Source organism: Rhipicephalus sanguineus, chromosome 2 (assembly GCF_013339695.2).
Source record: "Rhipicephalus sanguineus isolate Rsan-2018 chromosome 2, BIME_Rsan_1.4, whole genome shotgun sequence".
Classification (NCBI taxonomy): Eukaryota; Metazoa; Arthropoda; class Arachnida; order Ixodida; family Ixodidae; genus Rhipicephalus; species Rhipicephalus sanguineus.
Genome location: NC_051177.1, coordinates 118,146,644 through 118,170,818, shown reverse-complemented (window position 1 = coordinate 118,170,818; position 24,175 = coordinate 118,146,644). Strand labels below are relative to the sequence as shown.

At 48.0% G+C, this 24,175-nt stretch overlaps 2 protein-coding genes across 3 annotated transcripts in view; one reads left to right on the top strand and one right to left on the bottom strand.

Moving 5' to 3' along the window:
• Positions 1-8,885, bottom strand: part of LOC119383556 (uncharacterized) — an 81,780-nt gene extending 72,895 nt beyond the window's left edge. For both annotated transcript variants that reach the window (XM_037651773.2, XM_037651774.2), the window contains exons 1-2: positions 8,742-8,885; positions 4,558-4,795 (exon numbers count right to left, since the gene is read on the bottom strand). In XM_037651773.2, the coding sequence (XP_037507701.1) occupies positions 4,558-4,795; positions 8,742-8,831 (328 nt within the window). In that variant the 5' untranslated portion in view covers positions 8,832-8,885. The remainder of the gene's footprint in view (positions 1-4,557; positions 4,796-8,741) is intronic.
• A 178-nt stretch (positions 8,886-9,063) lies between these two features.
• LOC119383555 (transmembrane 9 superfamily member 1) overlaps positions 9,064-24,175 on the top strand; it is a 126,850-nt gene continuing 111,738 nt past the window's right edge. The window contains exon 1 of the mRNA XM_037651772.1: positions 9,064-9,217. Coding sequence (XP_037507700.1) covers positions 9,140-9,217 — 78 coding nt within the window. The 5' untranslated portion in view covers positions 9,064-9,139. The remainder of the gene's footprint in view (positions 9,218-24,175) is intronic.

Below are 24,175 nucleotides of genomic sequence, written 5' to 3'. Positions count from 1 at the left end.
CTTTCTCACGTACGGTAGTCTGTAAATCAGCGGGAACCCCTACAGACGTAAGTGACTGCAGCATCAGGAGGTCCACAAATTAAAGACGCTTGTGCAATTAGGATAGGCAATAGGAACACCATGAAAAACTACCAAGCTGTTGCAGCACGACGGCGCTTGCACGGGCAGGTCGCCTAAACTCACTAAACCTCAGAACAGCCCACAGAACAGAGACAAGTTCTATAATGTCAAATTAAAGCGTGTTTTCCGTTCTGGTAAAATGAATGCAATGCCACATTCCGCTCCTATAAAGTTCAGTAAAAGCTTTTATCTTTAAAAAAGTTGCAGTCATCGAGTGGGATTGGTTTTTCAAAGCTATTAAAACAATACGAGGGAGTACATCCAGTGCACATTCTAAATAACTTCTCACAACTCCATTGCAAGTTTTGGTTGCACAACGGAAGCTGTAAAGCATCATCCAAGGAATGTTCCACTGAAATAATTTTAAAGCAAAGCTTTTAGCCACTAGTTGCAATACCAGCCTCCAGTGCAATACCAGGCCAACCTATGTTGGAGCTGAAACAGGCTCCAAGCACTCCACCCCTAATAATACTATATAACAATAATAGGGGAATAAAACAATTTTCATGCATTCTAATGGAACGTATGGTAGGGCAGAAATGGGTGAAGGGGTTATCATCAGCGACCTTGATGCTGACTGTGCGAGGTCCGACAAGAACCACTGGTTCCTGTTGTTCGTCTCGGACAACTTTGGGCTCGCGCTCTACGACCTCAATCAACTAACCACGTGGCAGAGAGCGTTTTGGTCTCGGCCACAAATGTAGCGAGGGTATTCGCAGAACCCATCGTGGTGTACCGCAGCAGTCGCAAAGTGATTGTCATTACCATTAATCTAAAGCACTGAAGCATTGCATACGCGTCTCAGCAACTGTAGCGGCTGTTTTCAACAGCTTTGCTGGACATATATTTTCACAGACCTGGCATGGCAAGTAAATTTTTTTTTTCTTTAGTCAGTTATTGAAGAAGTCAAGAGGAGAACTTCACGTAGATCTGCGAATGCTTGCTTTAACCACACGAAACTGCACAACACTTACTATGTCAAGTATTGAACTTCTGCCAACTGCTGGAAGACAGAAGTGATGTGTCTGGACAGCAATGATTTCCCAAAGCCATGCTGCTGTCAGCTGATCTAGGAACCACCCAGAGTTGAAAGAATTGCTCACTACCAGGAAGAGAGACCCTCCATGAAAGGAGATGTAGACTGAACGAAAGAAGCTTTCTTCTTGTCGATAACACACTGATAGCACCTGTTTTAAAAAAAAAAAACACCACCAGACAAAATGTAGCAAAACTTGCTGCATATAACACCGAGTTAGCAAAGCATGCGTCCCTTCTTTGCATTATACTGGCAAAACAGCAATTTGTTAAAAGGCCCTTCTTGGCTGCACAGTATGTATCTGACAGTGGTTTTGCCCATCCTACCCTCATTTGTAAATCTTCATGCTGTTCTCATTGTTTCCCGCAATTGCACACGACACGCAATTCTGGTTGCTATCCGATGCAGCAAGTAAGGATGAATGATGTAAGCAATGTGTCTTCGTGGTGGTGTCTCTGCTGGTCAGTAGGCGAGCTAATGCGAAAATAAGGCAATGCCATCTTTCATCAGAATTTTTTGCCATTTTTGCTGTGCCCACAAGTGCAGAATTTTGCAGGCTGGTATGTTTATCATAGTCATGCGATTTACATGCAGAACGTTCAAACTCGTGTGTCAGGCACTTTCTAGTGGGCCTGAATCTAAATTTACCGGGAACTGTGTATTCCATTCGGCGTAAATATACAGTAAAAGCTCGTTAATTCGGATTTCATGGGACTGGAAAAAATATCCGAATTAACCGAATGCCAAATTATTGAAATTATCAAGAAAACAATGAACAAATATCTATTACATCAATGCATTATCATTTTCCTGGTGAATACGTAAATCCAGTACTTATTTTGCATAATAGCAGTGTAAAAGCCAGCTATTTTCATCATTCACGACTTCGTTCAAATGTGACAGCGGCTCAAGACCCCTGTGTCTTAAACTGAAGCGTGCTCTGAACCCATACTTATTACGTACCGCCTCGTATCGCGGTTATATACCAACGCAACCATACACATGTGACGATAATTTTTCTTCACCGGAAAAATGGCCAGCAAATGATTGTTTGTCCATCATGATGTAGCAAGTGAGCTTTGTGCGAGTATGCGGACCGTAGCTCAAGCTCTTCATCTTCAACAGCTTCCACCGTGTTTCAATTTGGTGACACTGTGCCCACAGTGCCGAAATCAACTAAGCTACTTAGTGGCACATCTGCTGTGGATGAAACTCTGGCCGCTAAAGATACAATCATAGTGTCCATGCAGTTCTGACGGCACGAGCCTGCTGAGCACCGCATCTGCTGCTGATTGAACTTGGCTCGCTAATGCACAATCACGGATGGCGATTGCACAGTTCTTAAGGCATGTGGAGAAAACGAAGCTACAGCCTGTCTCAGCTTTGACTACAGTCAACACCGACACAATCATAGATGGCGTCCACGCATTTTGTGTGCGCCGAGTAAAATCGAAAATGAAACAAGTGTGCAGCAGCCGCTGCAGCCTTGGTCGCTAACAACGCGACTGTGGCAAGACTGTGGATGGCAACCACACCTTTCTGAAGGCCTGCGGCCATTTCAGTTGTTCGCGAATGCCCTTTTCGCTCCTTTTCGTACTTGACGCGCTCCGAGGATCGTCCGAATTAACCGGGTTGCGGCCAAATATGAAAGAATTGACAAGAGTTTGATGCTATTAGACAATACATATGCTTGCCGAGACCAGAGAGCACACCCGAATTATCCGATTTTCCAAGTTAACGGGGGTCGAATTAACGAGCTTTTACTGTATGGCCACTATTAGCAGAGATTGAGCCTGTGGGCTCGCGAGCTCTGCCGAACAGCTGAACCAATGTAAAGTGCGCCAAAAGTGGCTGACCAAGCATACATCCACACTACAGTGACTTACAGTCTAGCTGTCACAAACGAGCGCCCATAAAGAGCGCGCGTGGCCGCTTTCAAACGGCTGCGCGACAGAACGGCGCGAGACGCGCGCCCAAGAAGCGCGAATGACGAAAAAAGAAGCATCAAAAGACGCCGGCGCGCCACATCCTCCTCACCAACTGGAGCCAGACGTAGACAACGCGATCAAACGCCCGGCAAAATTTGGATGTTTCTAGAAGGAAGGGGGGACGCATCGCCGATGGCGCCGCCGCGAGTAGAACCGGCGAGAGAAATCTCGAACTATCCTTAGCCTTGGCTGTACTGCGCGCCAAAGAACCCTTCCGACGCTTCTAGAAACCGGGGTAGAAGGGATAAAAGCGTGCAAACGACGACCAGTTAGTCAGTGAAGTCGTGAAGGAGACAGGAGTGAGTCAGTCGGCCTGGATATGGTGAAGTAAGCAGAGTGTGGCTCCGTTAGCCAAAGAAGACGTGTTTATGATGGTGTGCGGTCAGTCGATCGTCGACCTGGAAGAATTGGATGACGACGCCGCGTGAGCCGTGACAAGTTACAACGACGGTTGAGCTACAACGATCAACGCTGGAGCTGGCGTGAGTGTTTCCTTGAAGAGAAGCATTCGATTACCGTCCAAGTACTGTGGACTGGATACGCCGTTGTATATTCAGGACTTTAACTGTCATTGAATAGTTGTAATGCATGCGATTGCATTTGTAGCGTGTGATCTGTTTGTTTAGTTCCCGTTGTGTAAACACCATCTGAATTATACTGTGAAGTTGTAACTGGTACCAGCCGAGTGTGCATGTGTTTGTGATATTTGTATTGCCTTAACTGAGAATATATTTCGTTTTCGTTTGTGTTATCGACTCTCGGCTCTGACTCGTTCTTTGAACCACAACCGGCGTTCGCTGGCGCACCGAAGGACCAACTCTAAATTGTCCGCGCTTTCGTGGTGCGTTTTCGGAGGGCCGTGACGCCAGCCCTTAGAATCCGCCCGGCGATTGCAACCCGATTAACGGGATTAGTGACACTAGCACTTACAAATAAGGCCCCACTGTAGCCTGCGACAACCTAAGGCTGCAGTGACAAGGGCACCACTGTCCAACTGCCACAATCGGTATGGGTGCACCAGCCAATTAAATTTGCTAATTTCCATGAAATTGGGCACTCTTGCGTGTTTAAGATGGTTGATTTTTACTGTATAGATCCCTCTTTGTGTTGGTTTTAGCGTAAACCATGAATATTATAGACAATATTAAAGGTTGTCTTGATATCAGTGTTCAGCCAAAGGTAGTATTTTGGAAAAAAACCAACTTTCATTGTCCTATGCGTTTAGTTTTTATGTCAGACAGTCAGAAAGAGTCAAGCCGAGAGTGAACTCCAGCTGACACTGTGCTCCTACAGATGTGAAGGGAAGATTCACCACAGTTTTGCGTTGAACTGCCGTGGTTTTGTGGCGACAGCTTCTGCTGAACTCTTAGGGTGTAACCGAGTAGAGCAGCCGCACTGTGGGGCATCACTCACCGGCCAGCACGTTAGGGGGCGGCCTGGTGGGCGCCGGCGCCTCACAGCTGCTGCTGCTGCGGTCCTGCTCCTCGGGTGAGCCTTGGGCAGCCAGGGACAGAGGCGGGGGCGAAGAGGGGGCTCTGGGCGCACCGGGCTGACCCCCGACCCCGGACGCCCCGCCTCCTGCGCTGGTTGCCGTTCCGCCGCCCGTCGGAGGAGGAGCCACACCAACGCTTGGGGGAACCCCTGCCAGGCTCTGATGGGCAGAATACATGCGGAACAATGTAAACACAGAAGAAGCTCGCCAACACTACAGCCATGGGCAAAAGTTGGTTTGGCAGGGGGCTCAAACTGGTCCAAAAAGCACACGTACGCATTCATTCAACCGTGGCAACCGAATTGCTTACATTGAAGCAATGATATCTTTCATTATAACCAATGTTTAATAGCAGAGATGAGCCGTGTCTTCATAACATTTTCCGGGGGATCTTGTCCCTAGTTCGTTTATAGTGTTAACCGCCATCACGAGTGAACTCTTTAACCCTGCCAAACTCGCCACCATGTTAAGGTATGAGTGCCCAGTACAAGGAAGAGGAAGGGATAACTTTAAACAGCCACCATGAGTTTACATAATCGAATTGTTCGTGAATGAAGACGAACGTTGCGAAGCCCTCTGTAAAAATTGAAGGCTTGGTCAACACGCATACTCTTTTTCCCTACACAGAGCATATTGCAAGCCTTGTAAACGTTGCGATCAAGGGACTCTGAATGACACCTATGCAGGCACTCCTAACCTGACCATTACAAAAAGTGCTATTAACAGCAAGTGAAACGCAAGAAACGGAACGCTTTTCACCGTGGCCCACTCTGTTATTATTTGCAGGAACTTAACCTAAAGTGTTGCCATCATAACTGTCGTCTCTTACTTCGCGAGAAGAAAACTAGAGGACAGCAGAGACGAGACTTCAGTGGCAATTGTGCACCACGCAAACACAGATGTCCTTAAGATTGCCAAGCATTCTCGGCATGAAGCCAGTGCAAATTATGACAGATGTCACTAACGTATGAGCATAGACACAGAGAAACCCGCGTAGAGTAACACTTTCTGCATTACTTAAAATGTCAATAAATCTACAAGGTCCCTGTTGACCCCATGAGTCAGCAATACGGAGCAAAGTTAAACTTGGACTCGTCATTCCTCGCACTTAGAGAAAAGTTTGAGATGATGTTCCCGTTGACATTACCTTTAATCAAGTATGTGGCTGCCATGAAAAATTTCAACCCGGTCGCTTGCACAGCTGATGCTGCACTGGCCACCTTGAAAGTGCTGGTTTTTGTACACTGTTGATAAGTGACGGCACACTGCAAGCGGTTTTCCTTTTGGACAGTCTTTCTGACACCAGATCGATACATACGCCTAGTTTTGAGAGCAACTAGCTGTAAAGAAAAGGTTATCCAAGCCCAGACACGTTTGTTTGTAAACATGGTGATGCGGAGTAGTCGAGTCAGAGGAAGAAATTCCTCAGGTTGTTTTTGACATTGGTGCTCAAAGCAACCATGCCGACGACGAGGACTTTCCAGTGGGTGTTATGGATTGTGAAAGCCCTGACAGCCACAGTGAGGATGAAGGTGATGCTGCTAACACACGAGAAGAGATTCGCACTTCACGTACCCCGGTGCTTTAAGTTATTTTCCCACTCGTAAGTCACTTCAAGTAGATTGAAAGTAGAAGAGAGTAGAGATCAAAATAAAAGGATAGTTCTTCTGATGCAACGCCTGCAGCACAACTTATTGTGAATTTCAGGGAGCGTTGCATGCTGCCAACAGGCTAATAAAATTTGATACAGAATGCAGGAAGTGAAAACATGCCCGACGAGCAAAACAGAATGGGTAAAACAATGTTTTTCTTTTGATTTCACACGGTTCAAAACATACAAAGTGGTGTTTCAGAAGGACTGTACTGAGCAGCCAAACTACAAAATCAATATGCCGTTCCCGCACTATGAATAAATGAAATGTAGCCGTACTTGCAATGCCACAGTTATGTTTAACAGCAAGTAGCTACGTTTACTTGTGGATCATAATAAATAACAATAGAGGGAAACTAATTGAAAACACTAAGCCTTTATTTTCCCAAGTGTTCTTCATCGGCTTGCTGTCTTAGTCAATCCAATAGCTGAAAACTTAAAACAAAAGAAGTCACTTGGACAGCCCACTGGTGCTAGGAGGGACACATTGAGAAATGCCTACAATGAAGCCGCATAATACCAGTTAAGCATTGTTCAATCTCAATTTGCAATGAGATTAATAGCTACTCAAGATAAGTTGCACGAGACAGTAACCGGGGAATATGAACTTGTATCAAACTTCTAGGTTGACTCTAAGCCATGCAACAGCATGTGGGACGGGTGATATCAGTGGAGTCTAATATTAAAGTCTGCGATGGAGAGGACATAAAAGGAAACAATGGATACGAACGAAGGAAGGAGAACCAGTAATGTGCAGAGGCACTGATTAGTTATCACAGTATCTTATAACTTATAATATAATTTCGTGAACTCCTTTGGAGACATTGCCTTGTTTGCTAAACATTGTTAGACATTGCCTTGTTTACTAAATCGCCACTGCTTACAAATGATGTCTCAGCACAAGCCATCGCATTGAGACATGTACCTACGCATGGAAATCATCGATACCATTTTCCTATCTTTTCAAAACACAAACAAAAGTTGAGTTTTTTATGCATTTGAGCAACGGTAGTTATCTCCCAACAGTAAATGAAATATCTAGCGGAAATTAAGCGCGGTTGTGGTGGTCTTTTTCATGACACTTGGGCCAACCACCTCATTAGCATTATTAGCATAAGCTTACCATAATATGCCTGGACTATACGATATTAACATTATGTCTATTCGGGATATCTGAGAAGCACTGATACAACACACCTCAATATCCGTTAAACTGTTTGCACATGAATGTCTGAAGTGGTAATTCGTTGTACTTCTCCAATAATACTTAGTGTAGACTCTAATTCGTTAATTAACAGCCATAAGACGGCATGGAAATGAGACGATTCCGGCAATGAACAGCGCGCGCCCGTAGCAGTGATATCAGTGGCAGTATCAAAAGGAAACGCGCGACCCGCAAATCGAAGAAAAGAAAACGAAACCAGAAGCTACCTGTGTTTCGGGGAGAAAATGCTACGCCCGCATAACGTTTGAATGGCCGACTACGCCAGCGTAGGCGTCCCACATGAAACAGTGAAACTACAACGAGGGAAAACCCGGCCAGTACTAAACATTTCATTTCGATCAAGCCAGCTACGGGACCATCCTGGCTAGGAATTACGTCGCGAGCTGCGACTACAAAAACGGTAACCGAAGAAAGACGGGAGGGCGGCCGCACGCAGTCTCGAAGAGGCGATGACTCTTGTAATGGGCAACTCTGAAGAGGAAAAGTTAAAAAAGAGAGACGATCGCCGGTCACGGCGGATATTTGAGGCGAAGCGGGAAGTGGCAGCGCGGCGCATTGGCTGCGATACCGGAACTCCGCGTGACAAAGTCCTAACGGGTTGATCAGCGCCGAAAGGCATCGCCAAATGCGCAGCTCGAGGCACAAGAGAAAGATGCCGAGCAGCGGGGGAGGCCCGAATCGTGCCTATTACGAATGATCGATATCTAAAACGGAGCCCATCTCCCGATGTAAATAAAGCCGGCTACCGCGCCGCTACTAATATACATCGGCGCGCTCACTGAGAGCTTGTCGTACACACTGCCGTCGGAACGGGATCGATGGCGTAATAAAGGCTTTCGGGCTAAATGCCCTGCCCATCCACCCGACGGACACGAATGTCACACGGCGGCTTAGCGCGAACGCGCCCGTAAAGAAAGAAACACGAAACGAAGCGCACGCCTACAACTCGGTAATGTCACCACGACGACGAGCAAAGACTTGTCAGCCGCTTTTAATTCGCGATCTCACGCTTTTTCTCCGTGCAGCGCCGACAGCGAAGCCACTCGATAAGTCGGCAACGGAAGATCGGACACCCTCATCAAAAGGGTTATTCGATAAAGTAATCAAGGGCGAAAAGAAAAGGGAAGTCCAATCGGAGATAGCGAGAAATGTCCAAGGTGCTTTCCGGAGCATGGCTACCCGCGCGGCGGTGTTCTACGGGGCAGGGATTTACAGTTGGAACAGCTTACCTGTGCTTCCGCGGCCTCTGTGAGTGGCGTCTGTGTGTTTGCGGCGACCCATGCTTCTGCAAAAGTTTCCATGGCCGACTGGAAGTCCATTCTGAGCAAATATGAGTTCTCTGACACAACGCCACTCCTGCCTCAAGCCGACATGTTCACTCTACTGCGCTTGAAAAAGTAGTCCTGAGTAACTATTGTTATTACGGCGACAATAAGTGTGAAACTGGTCTAAAACACGTGTATTTACTTTCATGTGAGACTTTTAAGCTGCATACGAAGTACTTTAAGAGTTTATCTTTATTCGTAACTGCGGCCGCGGAGTGATACGGTGGAGCTTTCGCCCTCGCTCAGCTGTGTGTGCGGTGGTGTGTCTGAGGGCAAAAGCGAAAAAAGTGGCCGATGCAACCATGGGACGATGTGTGGTGACGTTGTTTTGTATTTGTTCGGCTCTTGCCATCGCGGGAGCGTTTAATGATGGCGATCAGGTAAGCTGAAGACTTAAAAAACTGCACGTCAGTGTCATTATTGAGCCACGTCCGCGAGTTTAAGCCTATTTATGTGCTCTGTTTCCATCGAGTGCCATCGACGTCTTCGGAATCGTGGTAGGGGGTGGGGGGCAGCACGTTTATGCATTTTATTTCCTTTTCATCGCCGTCGTGCAGTCCACAAAAGGGTACGCCCGCTTTGCTGTTGACTCTCAGATACGGTTCGTCAAACATCGCCGCTCGTTACGGTCTCTCTTTTCTCTCTCCCGTCGTCGTCGTCGAGTGTGTTCGCACTCCTTCAATCGGCGTCGTTTGATTGCGCGCCTCCCACTACTCCGCACGGCGACGATGAACACAATCGTTCGAAAGCTCATTCGGTCGTTGTGATTTATTGACAACTGATCTCGGTGTCACTAGCCGCTTCTTTAACCCTCGAAGGGTTTCTGATTCGCCGGTTTGAATCGTGATTAAAACGCGATGGGCACCGCTTTGCAGCCGGTGTGTTTACGTTTGCATGTAGCTGCAGCTCGCTGCTGCAATTCTAATCATCGTTCGCGTTGAGGCACGGTGTTCTTTATTTCTTTTCTTGCCAAGCCTCGCTCATCTCGATCTCTCTTCTTTTTTTTTTTTTCTTTACTCTCGTACTGCGTCGGTGGCTTGTCACGAACGACTTTTACTCTGTCTCGTGAACCGGTAGCTGGCTACGCGTCGTGCTAAAGCTGTGCGCGGCGCGCATTCTCTGCGGTTTCAAAACTGTCACGGAGGTTTCACTCGGCCCGCAGCTCGTCGTAATTCAGGCGCGTCTCCGGCGCGTACCATATCGTCTTTTATTAATTGCACCCGGATTTCTGCGGAATTGCCTCGGCTCCTCGCGATGTCTTCGCAGCTACCGCTTTTTCCGTTAGCGGGTTTCGTATGTGCCCGCGCGAAGGAGGTGTGTGTTTTATTTTGTCACGTGGAAGAGCGTGGCGTTGTATTGCGGTCGCGCTCTATCAGCCCCCTTCGCCTCTTCCATACGTTTTCTATCTCATTCTCTTTTGTCCGTTTTTCTTCTGCCGAGGTGAGGCAGTTAAGCGGAAGGTAGTATATGCCGTTTGCCGAAGCCCCCTTCGCAACAACATTCAGCCGTTTGAAAAGCGTCCCCTTATATTCGGGAAGGGCTCGGGTAGCATACGTGAGCCGGGTTTTTATGTGCGTCAGCTTCGCTTCGCATCATACTAGTATGGCTCCGCTGATGCTCGCCCATACTTCAGAGAAGTTTACAGCTCCGAAGACGCCAGGTTCAACAAAGGAGGGTAGAGTGGCGCGCGCGCGCCTTAGGCAGTTACCTATCGCTGAGCCGAGAAGCGCAATTTACAGGAGGCTTAGAGCGAACTGCCAAGGAGACAAAAGACGTCTCGAACGTTACCCGCTCCCAGCAGCTGCTTTGAATGCGACGGCTTCGTGTGGAGAAGTTTTACTTACGAGCTGCCTCTGTTGTTGAGGCAGCCGGAACGACACGCGCTAGTACTGTCTTTTTATAGTGTATGTGTATACCTAGTGATATCTCTTACCTGCGGTTTTAGGTTTTCGGGTTTGGCCATAAAACCTGGCGCAGACGGGAAAATGAACAAGTGCGCGCGAGCTCTCTTATGCCATTTTCTCCAACCCCAAGTCTTCCAGAGTCAGATGCAATTTCAGCATGTCAAAATTTTGCTCTTTCTTCATCGCCTCCGCCGCTTGCGAATGCTGTGAATCATACGGGCTCTCTTGTTATGCGCCCGTTAAAACTGCCACATTCGGATGCGCGTTACGATAAAACGCGAGCATAGTGTTACTGTTTGCACGGTGTGGTGAGGAATGTTCATGTTGCTTCCGCCGAGCATGCCAGCCTGAAATTGTGCGCTTGAGCTCCATATTTCGTTGCTACGCGGAATTTTCTATACAGGGCAGTGACATCAGTCACCATGCTGAAACAGCTTTTTTTTTTTCTCTCTTGGAGTTGGAGGAATAGTCGGATAACGTTGGCATTTTTCCAGTGTGAACATAATTCTCCGAACATAATAACGAGCGTATCTTTATTTTTGCATAACGCCTTTGTGGTCTCGATTTATGAAAGCTAGACGCAACCGCCCGCGAGGCGCGAGATGTGGGTTCACACAGCTTGTGTGTTTTCAAAATTGTGGCAAAATAGTCTAAACTACACGCATTCGCGATCCTTACGGCATATTGCTGCACCTGTCCTAGCCTTGTGGTTTTGTTGGCTGTGTGAATGACAGCAGCCGCCTTCACATGTTGCATTGATTGATCTCTTGTTGACTGGAAGTACTACACAACATTTGTACGTACTCGATGATGCCACACCGCCGGTAGTGCCTCGTTTCACATAAGATACGGTGTTTTATGGCAAAGAAATTGAAAGCGATTGAAATATTTAGTGTTGAGCTTGGACCTTTTGTAGCGTGTTCAAAGCACACTCGGGGGCGTATACGTGTTCGGTGTGACGTAACAAGCGATTGAAAGCAGTTTCTGCTGGCTGGAAGTAACAGCCCCTGCAGGCAGCTGTCAAGCTTCTCACGGCGCTGGTATGCTAAGAAGCACCTCCATGGGCGTACAGCAAACGTGGTACATTGATGGTGCACGAATTGTGTCCCGCGAGAAAGCTTCACGTTTACTTCCTGTTTGTTACTCACGAATAGCAGTGCACACACGCTGGAGCTTTGTGCAGAACGCTGATGACAGAGCAGCGGGACGCAGAACGGTGGCGATTCAGCGAAACGTTGACGGTCGCCGTTGCTGCAGCCAAACGCATTTTACACATAAACACGAGCTGCGCATGCGCTACCTTGAATGGTTATTATTGATATAAAAATTAGGAGCCTTTTCCCTATCGGGGAAAATGGAGGCAAGCAAAGCTTGGCGTGTGCGGGCCTGACCTACTATTTTTCTTTTTTTTCTGTCGCATTGCTCCCTTCTAACATTTTTTTTTTTCCTTTCTCCATGCCCAGAATTGAACCGTCACCCACATGCTTAGCAGAGCAACACTTCTGTTGCTGCAGGCAAGAACGACGGTCGCGCGTGAAACAATGAACGGCAACAATGAAATGTGACAACGTGCACCGACGAGTTGCCTCGATAAAAGATAAGATTTCCCTATCAGAAACGGCGGATCACCGTCAAACCCGCGGCCGAGAGAGCATAAATTAATGGAAAACGATACGATGCATATGTATAATATCTGGGGTTTTGCGTGCCAGAACCACGAGCGCTTCGGAAATTTCGACCAACTGGTGTTCTTTAACGTGCACTGACATCGCACCGTATACACGGGCCTCTAGCGTTTCGCCTCCATCGAAATGCGACAGCCGCAGCTGGGGATCGAACCCGCGACCTTCGGGTCAGCAGCTGAGCACCGTAACTGCTACACCGCCGCGGCGGACACCAGCGCATCTTCGAAAGTCGAATTTGTGTTCATCCGCATTTCTGTGCACTCGCCGGCGCCGGGTTTTCCGCGAACTATGCCGCCGCCACCGAAATCTGTGACTCATAGAAGCTTCGCTTTGAAGGTCAGTTTCGCCGCAAGGGCGAAGCAATGAATGCGATAGCAACAAACTCGAATGTTATACACGGAGTAAGGCTAACACCTTACTCCTGTAGCGTGCAACCTTGCGTAACTCAACAAAACGTTGGCGTAAGGAAACGCGGCCGCTTCAGCAATTGAAGCGACCTTCGTGCTGTCTGTGGCTTTAACGCAAGCTTTCTCATGAGGACACAACACGTACAAAGTTATGAGCCGTCTGCTAATTCCTGCAAACGATACGACGTGGAGAAGGATGAGAGGTTGAGGAGGGGAATAAGACGCTATTTCTGCAGCCCTAGCTGAGAGCACGACTCAGCGCGGGCGACCACGCTTGGCCGGTCAAAGTATGCAGTTCCTTCAGTAGCCATGCAGACTCCTTTCTGGGACCCCTCCATGCGCCCTTCGCGCGACGGAGGCGGCTGGCGCGTTTCCTCTTCGCTTGACCCGCCTACACAGTAAACCACTTTACACCCTTAAGGGGGTTTTGCCGTGTCTATAACTAACACCCTTACACCGTAGGAAAAGGATGTTTTCACGTAGCAAAACACCCATACCATAGGGTGTTTCCAATGGCCTAAACACCCTTATCACTGAAAATTTTGAAAAAAAATCTACCAGTCAGGGAACATGCAATTTTAGATGACATCAGCGTAGAAGGTGTGCGCACGCGCCACACCGCGGCACACACAACAAAGCGTATTGTAAAATACCACATGGACGGAGCGCTCATGCTACACAGCCTTACACTGACCATCTGGTATATATAGCCATAGTATCTTAAGCCGCCGTTCAGTGCCGGTGGAGATATTTCTGTTCCGTATAGAGAGAGAGAGAGAGAATAAGAATAAAAGAAAGGCGGGGAGGTTAACCAGGGCTGAGCCCGGTAGGCTACCCTGCACTGGGGGAGGGGGGGAGGGGGAAGGAAAGATAGAGAGGAGGAGAGAAAAGTCACTCTTTCAGCCGGCGTAAGAGTTCTGCGTTTGACATCACAAACGGCGAATCAGTCCGGTGTCCTTAAGAAAACGCAACAGCGCTTTCGTTGCCTTTCGGAACTGTGATGGGCAGCCCCATGGTCCCAATATTTTCGCGACAGTGAAAGCGCTTCCGTCCATTTGATTTAGTGCAGTGCTGAGGTGAAGCCTCTCGGTTGCGTATGTCGGGCAGTAACACAGAAGGTGCTCAATCGTTTCCTCAACGGCACAGTCGTTGAACATTAAACATTAGGAGAATAGGCACAGTCGTTGAACATTAAACATTAGGAGAATAGGCGTAAATTTATGGTGCGCTTGTAGATAGCCCTAAAAGAGACATATCTTTTAATCTAAACTCGCCGATCGTTTCCTCATCACAAACGGCGAATCAGTCCGGTGTCCTTAAGAAAACGCAACAGCGCTTTCGTTGCCTTTCGGAACTGTGATGGGCAGCCCCATGGTCCCAATATTTTCGCGACAGTGAAAGCGCTTCCGTCCATTTGATTTAGTGCAGTGCTGAGGTGAAGCCTCTCGGTTGCGTATGTCGGGCAGTAACACAGAAGGTGCTCAATCGTTTCCTCAACGGCACAGTCGTTGAACATTAAACATTAGGAGAATAGGCACAGTCGTTGAACATTAAACATTAGGAGAATAGGCGTAAATTTATGGTGCGCTTGTAGATAGCCCTAAAAGAGACATATCTTTTAATCTAAACTCGCCGAAGATCCAACGACATTTTAATCAGCGAGTCCCGGTTATCATCTGGCACGCTGTGGTATGGGCCATGGGTGTTTCGATAGCACATAACACCCTTAACTCCTAAAGGGTGTTTAGTTAGAGCATTACCCCCTAAAGGCTGTTTTGGGGAAGGAAAGCACCCTTACACCCTAATTTTTGCAAATTTGGTTAGGCAAAAGGGTGTTTTGCTTGCTTGAAACCCCCTTAAGGGTGCAAAGTGGTTTACAGTGTATCCTCGTCAGCCCTCGCACGCTTTCACTCGCACCTAGAACACACGACGCGCGGGGCGATGTTATCGCCTTTGGACTTTATACGGAACCTCACGGCGACGGCAAAAAACGCTCCTGGAGTGTCCATATAATTGCTATCGCAATTAGGGGTATTCGCACTAGGGAGAAATCCACGGGAGGGGATTGCTGATCACGTGACCTCAACGTCACAGATTAGTGAGTGGGCGCGACCCTACCCGCGCCTCCTCGGAGGACACGGGGACCTTTTCCCCACCAGGACAAACGATCCCCCGGGCGGTGGGGGATATGGCGGAATTTCGAGGTCTTGTTTGGCCACATTGTTGCACTTGCTCCTGCAGAGAGCGGCAGTGGGTGTCCAGTAGTGTCCAGTCTGCAACTGGTCGTCTGCAGCTAAAGTCCCTAGATTTTTCCTAGAACAGGGAAAAATCTAGGGACTTTATCTGCAGCTGGTCGTCAGCAGCTGGTGAAACGGGCGGTACAAGCCACCAGAGTAGTTTAGTAACACTGGTCTCCCCCTGGTCGTCCGTGTGAGTGGGGGATATTTGTGGGTCGCGAGCCGACGTCACTGGGCTCCGCCTTTATTCCCCGAGGATTTGTCCCCCTTGTGAATACCGCTAAAAGTGAACACCTGTTGGTAACGGTGTAGCTAATTCCACGCGGTGTTCGCCACTATTGCCTCATCTGACGATATCAAGTTCTGTAGCGGCGGCATTTTCAATTGATCGAGAGGCCAGCAGCATGACTTATGGCCCGAGGCCCCCTTTGGGGACCTGGGCCACTTGAGAGCTGTCAAGGTTGCGAACTCGACAAAATACGACGGAATTTTCGCAGTTCGCAATACGTTCGATTGGGATTCAAGAACGATCATATCATTGTTTTGGCTTGAAGTTATTTTTTTTTTAGTTTTTTTTTTTAATAAGAAAACGTTATTTGCGGGTGTAGTGTGCGCGCGGTGAAGGCATATCGGCATCTTCGATGGCGGCACTGAAGATGAACTTAGCGAGGGGCCCTAAAGTCGGCGGGATTGCGCGGCTAGCGGCGCGCGCCGCCCGATCTCGAAGACTGAGTTTCAGTAGAATAATGATATGCGCTGTAGGTCGGTTTACTTCTGTGCAATCACAGCGCGTGAAAATCGGATGATATCCGACGTTTGGAATGCAGGAAAGTATCAAAGGGGCCGCATGACTGTCAGTCGTTACTCTAAGCTTCTGAAGAAACACCGTCGGTCTCGTGTTTGCGTGGTTAGGTAGAAAGGAAGTACGCGCAGGAAACATCTATGCTAAATGTTTGCAGCAAGTAATGTAATACATTGTGGTGGACGGCGAATAATGCGCTGTAATAGATGAAGCTGAAAGTGAGATTGAGCAGGCGTATGCGGAAATGAAAGGTTTAAAGAAAATTATAAAAACACTCTAATAGCCATCGTGCCCATTATGGTGTATTTATGTTATATATGTATACTCGGGGACAACTTTGTGGCAATGAAGGGAAAGCTACAGAGCCACAATGCACGTATCCTACCACTAATGAATGTATAGTCCCACAATTGCGTCCGTATTTTCTGCGGGAGATATATAAAATGCTCCTTCATTTTCTACATGTAGCTTTTTGAGACGGAACGCAGCGCACACAAGCGATATATTTGTATTTCTTTTACTTTATACGTTGACACTTTGCGTTTTGAAAAAGTCGCGCCTTTTACCCGTACCTTGCAGCGTTTGCGTCGAAATGAAACCCTATACTCACGGATAACTTTTCTTGGCAATGAAAAGCTGCACATCTACGCGAAGTAGTCCGGTTTGGCGCTCGTCTCGTAACGCCGTGGAAAGTGATGGCTAGCGTTGCATTTCGACGCAAACGCTGCTTAGCGTCTAAGGTACGGGTAAAAGGCGCGACTTTTTCACGCACGCAAAAACGCAAAGTGACGACGTGTTAAGTAAGATGCTGTGCGACAGAAAGGAGGTGCAGCTGTTTTTAGGGAGTTTACACTCTTTAGAGCGTATCTTTGCCACGCAACACAGTAGTGATCTATGTTGCATGCATTTAGTTTTCACGATTGAACGCCGCGTTCTCAATACCTCCAGATCATGACGATTTGCTGTGACAGAAAGACGCCCGTATAGACCTTTTCACAGGAGCAGCCTCGAACCAGTCAGCTGCAGGGGTAGAGGGTATGCTCTCAGTGTTGCCATCGTGCTTTGGGCTGCGCGACTGCCGTGTTTGTGTTGCTTTGGTACGCGTTTGTGTGACTGTGTTGTGCTCCCGTCTCTGATACGAAGTGACTATCATGGCAGAAAATTTACTGCATTCGCATAGCAAGTCATCTGGCCATCACTGTGTCGTGTACGAGTGAACGAACGAGCAGCAGAAGAGCAATACATAGTTTTCATGTGACGTCACACCGTCGTCTGCTGGCGGTGTCCGCCATGTTGGAGAACAGCGACAAACGCGCGCGAGCATGCCCAAGCGTGCGCACGAGTGTTCATCGCTGTCTTCCTGCAGTCTGTCGGCGTGGTAGTCATTGATTTTGCTACTTGCGAGCTGTCGAGTGTTTGAATGATGGCGCCTGTCAGGCGGAAGGAATTCTGCCCGTCATATTTTGCCGAGCTGGTGGGTCCGACGCGTGCACGTTATGAAGCGTAGATCAGCATGTGCGATGGAGTTGACCCCTACACGTTGTGCGCCGGTACTGACACGACGACGGACGTGGAGCTACTACCGGTTACGACGCATGCCGACATCGTGAACTGTTTGGTGCTGTGGACGAACCACGTATCGCTCACCGAAATGAAAGCTTACAAGTCACTTGAGGCTCACAACTACTTCACCAGTGGCCGTGTGAGCAGCGTGACAGCAAAGCGGCTACCCTCCAAGCGCGTCATCGTGTTGAGCGAGGTAAAGTTATTCAGCAGGCGTCTCTTGACTGAAGTGATCGTCTGCATCGACCATTTCAGGCGAAGGATGGTCAACCTCTGCCGGCTGAATGTTAGCTGCGTTCGCTGCTGTGGCCGCCTTTTTTTTTTTTTTTTTTTTGCCAGCCGATTTTTGGCGCGCTTGTACCGAGAAGTAGAGTCAACGCCCGGTGCTGTGCGGTTGCTGTATCCCAAGTGTTGGCTCGGCACCCAATCTGGGTTTGTGTTGTCCATTAGACTCGCTGGCTGTCCTGCAAATTACAAAACATCAACAGTTAAAACCTGGCGCGCTGTTGCATGTGAAATTGCGACTTCAGCGCGAAAACGATCTTGTTACAAGCTGTTACGAACAGCGCAAAATTACAGAAGGCACTCGCGATCAGTAGCCCGATGTGAACGACAGTTTCAATGCACGGTACAAACAACACGCATCGAGCACGTTAAACTCAGCAGTTTGGTGCAGACAGTGACATTTTAACCTGATTGCAGTACGCGCGGATCGCAGTCGAAGGTGCCCGTTAAGCAGCAGAAGATCCGGGACGGGCTCGAACGCGACCCGGAGAGCTCCTGCGAGGTTTAAACCGCCGCACACACATCGACGGCTGTGTTGCAGGCGATTGTAAGCGGTGGCGTTAATTTTTTGAAGTTTTCGCTTCATCCTGTTTTGCTTACCTGAGATGAAACGCCGACCGCATACACGGAGGTAATCCAGGTTCCTGAGGCCCTTTCTGTTGATGCGAGCGAGCCAGAGACGCCGACGCTGCTCCGACAACACTTTCGTGCGGTCGCATTGCCGAGTTATCACTTTCGGCAATCGGTAGAGCCCGGTTCTTGGCTCAAGGTGCGTTTTCTGTGCGGCAGACGTTCTTCTCGCACTGCAGCGAGTCATCGCACACATCGGCATTGCGACGCCGCGCTGTTACTGAACCCGCACAACGCGAAAATATCGGACCTGCACACGCACCTAACGATAACACCGCGCTAGCAGTTCACCATCATGGCGGCCACCTATCCCACAAGCCCCAGTTGTGACGTCCGTGAAAACTATGTATAGTTTAGGTGAAATCGTGTGTCCGCAGCACAGTACGCCATGCGATGAGTGCAAGTGTGGCATGTTCGCGCTGCATCGTTTTCCATCGTCGCCTGAAATGCGGCAGCAGTGGGTGGCCTCAGTAAATCGGAACAACTTCCGCGTGTCGCCATCGTCACGCCTGTCTTCCCGGTATTTCGCTGGCGGCAAAAAAACTGACGAGGTCAACGTTCCCTTGCAGCATCCTGGATAGGAATGTACGCAAGCCACTGATGACTCACCTAGTAAGTAAGAATGTTACGGATTCGTACTTCATATCGTCCATAATACAGCGGCCGACACGGCTGCAAACTCCGCCTTGTCCGGTTACGCATGTGCAGCCTGCGCGCGCCGTACTTCACCGGAGGGCCTCGCGGCAACCCACGCGCGATGGGGCCTACTGTTCACGGCTTGCGACGGTGTCACATTCCCCTTCACCAGCACGACTTTTTCCTTCACATTGTGCTCCAGTGACTGACCCACCCAGCCAGACTGCACGTAGTTGTGCGACTCCAGCGCCTCGTAGTTGCACACCTGGCAAAGACCCCACACATTCGCCTCAACGATATATTAACAAAGTTCACTCGCCTATTCCTGGCCACTCACACGTGTCCTCGACCTAGTCTTCGGCGTCGTTGTGGTGAATGTAGGTCAAGGTATCTGTGAAGAAGAATTGTGCGGTGTTTACAGTTTACAGCTGACAAACTTACGCGTCGCGAACAAGTATGCGCGGAGGTTGAAACTGATGAATGATCCGTAGACGTTTAGTACGCCAATAACGGAAATCGGTAGACAGCTGCAAGAACATTCTAGTTACCGATTATTAACACTTCATACCGTGATCGACCTTCTACTACGCTTGCTGCTACTGGTACCGACGACGAAGCACTGCCGTTCGCAGACGCGGAGCTCATTCTTGCGTTGCAAGCGCGAATGCGCGCCGCTTAACGGTTCAGACAGCGACGAATCGGTCAGTGGCAGCGACGATATCAAACAAAACAGTCTAAAGAAACGAAAAATCAGCAAACACGGGCTTTAGCAGAGATCTCACACCAATGGATAGCACGCCGGTTCGAGTACGCGCAGCCCAAGATGGCGATTTCGCCAATCTTGCACGTTAGGCGGCGCACATTTCAATATGGCGCCCCCCTGGCGTGAGAATTTGAAAAGGTGTTAAGTCCCTAGAGGGAAAAATCTAGGGACTTTAGGTTCAACACTTCTCACAGTGCAACAGCACACTCTGAAACAGTTTACACCCTTTGAGGGGTATATGTTGCCCCTTAGCTATAATCTTTACCTGGCTTGTTGCGTTCCTTTCCTTGAACTCTCGCCACTTTCCTTTAGTAAATGCTGCCCCATAATGATAACGCGCATGTCGCTCGTGAGATGGAAGAGGCACGCAAGATAGATGGTGATTATTGTTGCGGAAGAAAAAGACTCCGCAAAGGGTGCAATTGTGCTTACACTCTGCCACAAAAGCGCGTATTTGGGGCGTCTTTCTGTCGCACAACAATCGTCATCTGTCTTGCGTGCATTTATTGAGTTATCGCCGCGTGCCCGGTAGCTCCCAGCAGGCGCTGCTCCCAGTCACGAACGGCGCGCGGCTGCCAGCGTGACATTGCACTTTTGATGCCAAAGTAGCGAGCGCACAATTTTCGAGATGTGAAACGCATCTAGCGAGATGACGAATATTGTTGTGTGACAGAAAGACGCCCCAAATACCCCAGTTTACCTTCGAGTGTACCTTTGTTATACACCACAGTATGCGTACTAATCAACGTTTTTAGATTATTTTCTAAAATCTAAAAACGTTGGTACTAATTCATGCCGTGTGCCTTTCGTTACTTTTAACGCTTGAACGCCCGAAACGCTCGGTATACCTCCCGGTCATGACTATTGTTGTGACAAAAAGACGCCCAAAAGTGCGCAGCTCTTTTTAGAACGCAAGTGAATGGAACACTCTAAAACAGTTTACACCTTTTGAGGAGTCTACTTTGTCCCGCAACGATAATCATCATTTTGCGTTTCCTTTCTTGAAAACTTGGCGCGCATGCCCTTCGCGCATGCGCGCCATGCCCTTCGTAGCATTCATAAGGCACCGGCACGTGGCGTTAAATGGAGGAAAAGCATGCAAGATCGTTGTCGTTTTGCGGCAAAAATACGCCCCAAATACGCCTTTTTTTTTTTTGTCTTACGCTCTGAGAAAAAAAAAAATCAAGTATTTGGGAAGTACTGCGACGGAACAATTATCATTCTTGCTCGCGTTTCCATTCTTGAAAATTTGGCTCTCGCCACGTCCCTATCAAGATCGCTATGTCACGCTGATAGCGCGCACACCTTTCGTGACCTGAAAGTGCCGGGACCGCGGTGATAACGCAAAGAAAGCACCGCGAGGTAGATGACGATTATAGTTGCGTGGCAAAAGTACTCCCTAAATACTCGATGTTTTTCTTATAGTGTATATAGTCTAACGTTAGGAAGGCGTGGTGAGGGTATGGTACTCTGGCTATTGGTGATTTATAATCATAGGTACATAACATTAGTACGTGTCCGTTTTGTCTGATTTGAACTGTGAGAATTGTCATGCAATAAGTAGCTAAGGGCCCCGTAACAAGCGGGACAGGAAGGTGGTGGTCTGCGTTAAAAGCAAATATGGGAAGCTGAGCTTCTAATTGGCATTAAGAGGAAGCAATGGAGTTGGACAGGTCATTTAATACTGCAGAAAACCAATCGTTCGTCAGAGTAACAGAATGTGAAGTTGCCAAGGAAAGTGAAATGCAGCAGCCGAGGATGTGAGAGGATCAGGTTTTGCGGTGAGATCAGGAAACTTGCAGCCATAGGATGGAGCCAGCTGATGCAAGACAGGTAATTGGAGATTGCATGATTGGTAATCTGAGATTGGGGGTAATTAGCTGAGGGACCAGTTCACGTGTTTGTAGAACAGCCAAATAGTTCTGTTTTCCGTTGCTGCGCTTCTTTCCTCTTTTACTGTCCGACAGCTTAACCGCCGCGGTAGTCTTGTGGTGATGGGGCTCGACTGCTGACCAGAAGGTCGCGGGATCGATTCCCGGCCGCGGCGTCCGCATTTCGATGGAGGCGAAATGTTTCGGGTCCGTGTACTTCGATTTAGGCGCACGTTGAAGGGGCCATACGGTCACCCAGCGATTCGCGGTTTTCAGCGAAAAATACAAGTAGAGGTTGTATTGTACCTTTACATACATGAAAAATGCACTGCACAAGGCTATTTCAGTACAAAATAAGCCCTATAGAAGTAGCCGCCTATAGACCCCGCCCAGCGCCGGCGACCGCCATCTTGCGAGGGCGTGTGTGACGTCATGTGCTGCATGGAGTGGAGCTGCCGTCTTCTGCCAAAGTTTCAGCCGCTGCAAATCATTCAATTGCAATGTCAAGCTGAGGAAATTTGAAATTGATCGATTGCACGTGCAGCTGACAGGGAACAAAATCGTTCGCCGGAATGCGGGCGCTGGCGCAGCTTGTTACGTCACGTCTCGAGAGTGGGCCAGTGTTGCCCGACTCTCAGGCTGCTCACGCGTTTATGAAAAAAATATTCCGTTATAAAAAGCGCTCGATCAAACGCGCTAAAATTTCGCCAGCTTGTTCGTGAACGCGCAAGGATTCATCCACATAACACGAATTATGATCGAGAAAATTGGATGTCATAGCCCCTTTAAAGAACAGCAGGTGGTCAAAATTTCCGGAGCCCTCCACTGCGGCGTCCCTCGTAATCACATATCGTGGTTTTGGGTCGTAAAACCCCGACAATTATTATTATATTATGTCCGACAGCTTCTTTTTTCTTCTTCTTTGTTATGTGGCAAAAGACAATGAATCAAGATTGCTGTTTGTGAAGTGTTTGTTTTGATGTGGACGGGAAGTACTCTGAAGATGCAGAGGGCGTCGATTAAAAGGTGCGGGAACAGGGACCCACGCCCCCATCGGCGAACTCGACTATAGTGGGGGCCTCGCCCCCTGTGCCGCTTGCCTTGGCAGCCGTGATTAGCGGGTTCATGTTGTTCGAAACAGGCAGTGCTGAAATGAGCCTCGCATAAACGAACTTCCCAGTTTTGACCACAACAATAACACATTTATTTCGCGTACCCCATTCAATGCACAGGTAATGCGGCTTGACACTTACATTAATCCGACTTGACACTTACATCATAGATCTTGCATTATTTACTTGCATTCTATAGTTGATACTTAGAAAAGCCAGATTAGGGGCTAGTTGGTTGTGCATGGGTGATACTTGCAACGCGCTGCTCGAACACAAAGAAAGACGCACAAATAGAACACGCTTGGTGGTCGGACTAAAAATATGCACGATACTTCATTTGAAAGCGCTATGTATTAGCTGAGCATTGGCAAAGTTACAAAAGGGTATTATTTTTTTTTTAACTTGAGAAATATATTTTTTTTAATTTTGTATCTCCACCAGCTTTTCGCCGACCTAACTCAAGCGGCATGAAGCACTCACAACGGCAATCTTCAGTCCATGCCCACTGACCTGGGTTGCAGACGTCAAACATGCTACTGTCTATAAAGCAATGGAAAAGGAAATGGGGTTGCTTTATAGACAGTACCATATTTGACGTCTGCATCCCAGGTCAGTGGGCATGGACTGAAGATTGCCGTTGTGAGTGCTTCATGCCGCTTGAGTTAGGTCGGCGAAAAGCTGGTGGAGATACAAAATTTCAAAAAAATATTTCTCAAGTTAAAAAAAATAATACCCTTTTGTAACTTTGCCAATGCTCAGCTAATACATAGAGCTTTCAAATGAAGTATCGTGCATATTTTTAGTCCGACCACCAAGGCCAGTTTTTTTATGCTGAATACAGAACTTTTCCCCAAAAAAGTGAAATTCGCAATTTTTTTTTTTTCAGATGATCTGCTAAACCTTCACCGACTAAATTATTTTTCTTTTGTAGTATGTCGAACAGGCCACCGGTGCATAATTCATTTCTACCCTTTGAGTTTGCCTTGTTCCTGTAAAAAAATGTCAAACTCTGCAGCGTTATTCAATTTTGCGCGTGCGAAAAGCCCTCGAGGAATCGATATACATAAATAAGTCATTATTTTTACAGTTACATCACTTCATTAGCTTGCCGGAAATACCATTTTATCGAGTGCATCCCATAAACGTCCTTTGAAAAAAAAATGTTGTTTGATGCCTTTTAGCTCACTCGGCGCAATACTACAGACTCTCACAAACAGGCGGGAAAATTTTTGGCAACAGAAATAAACGAGCAGAACGAGTTTCGAACTTCTAGAAAAACGTGGAAATATTTTCAGCTATATTTGTGATGGTCGGAAAACGCTGGATGATTTGGCATGGAATGACCCATTAGCTTTACAAGTATTGCTGAAGCGTTACAGTAATCTATAGCGGGTGGCACGTAATTTTGATCCCTACAAGAGGATATTTTACAATAGTTTCATT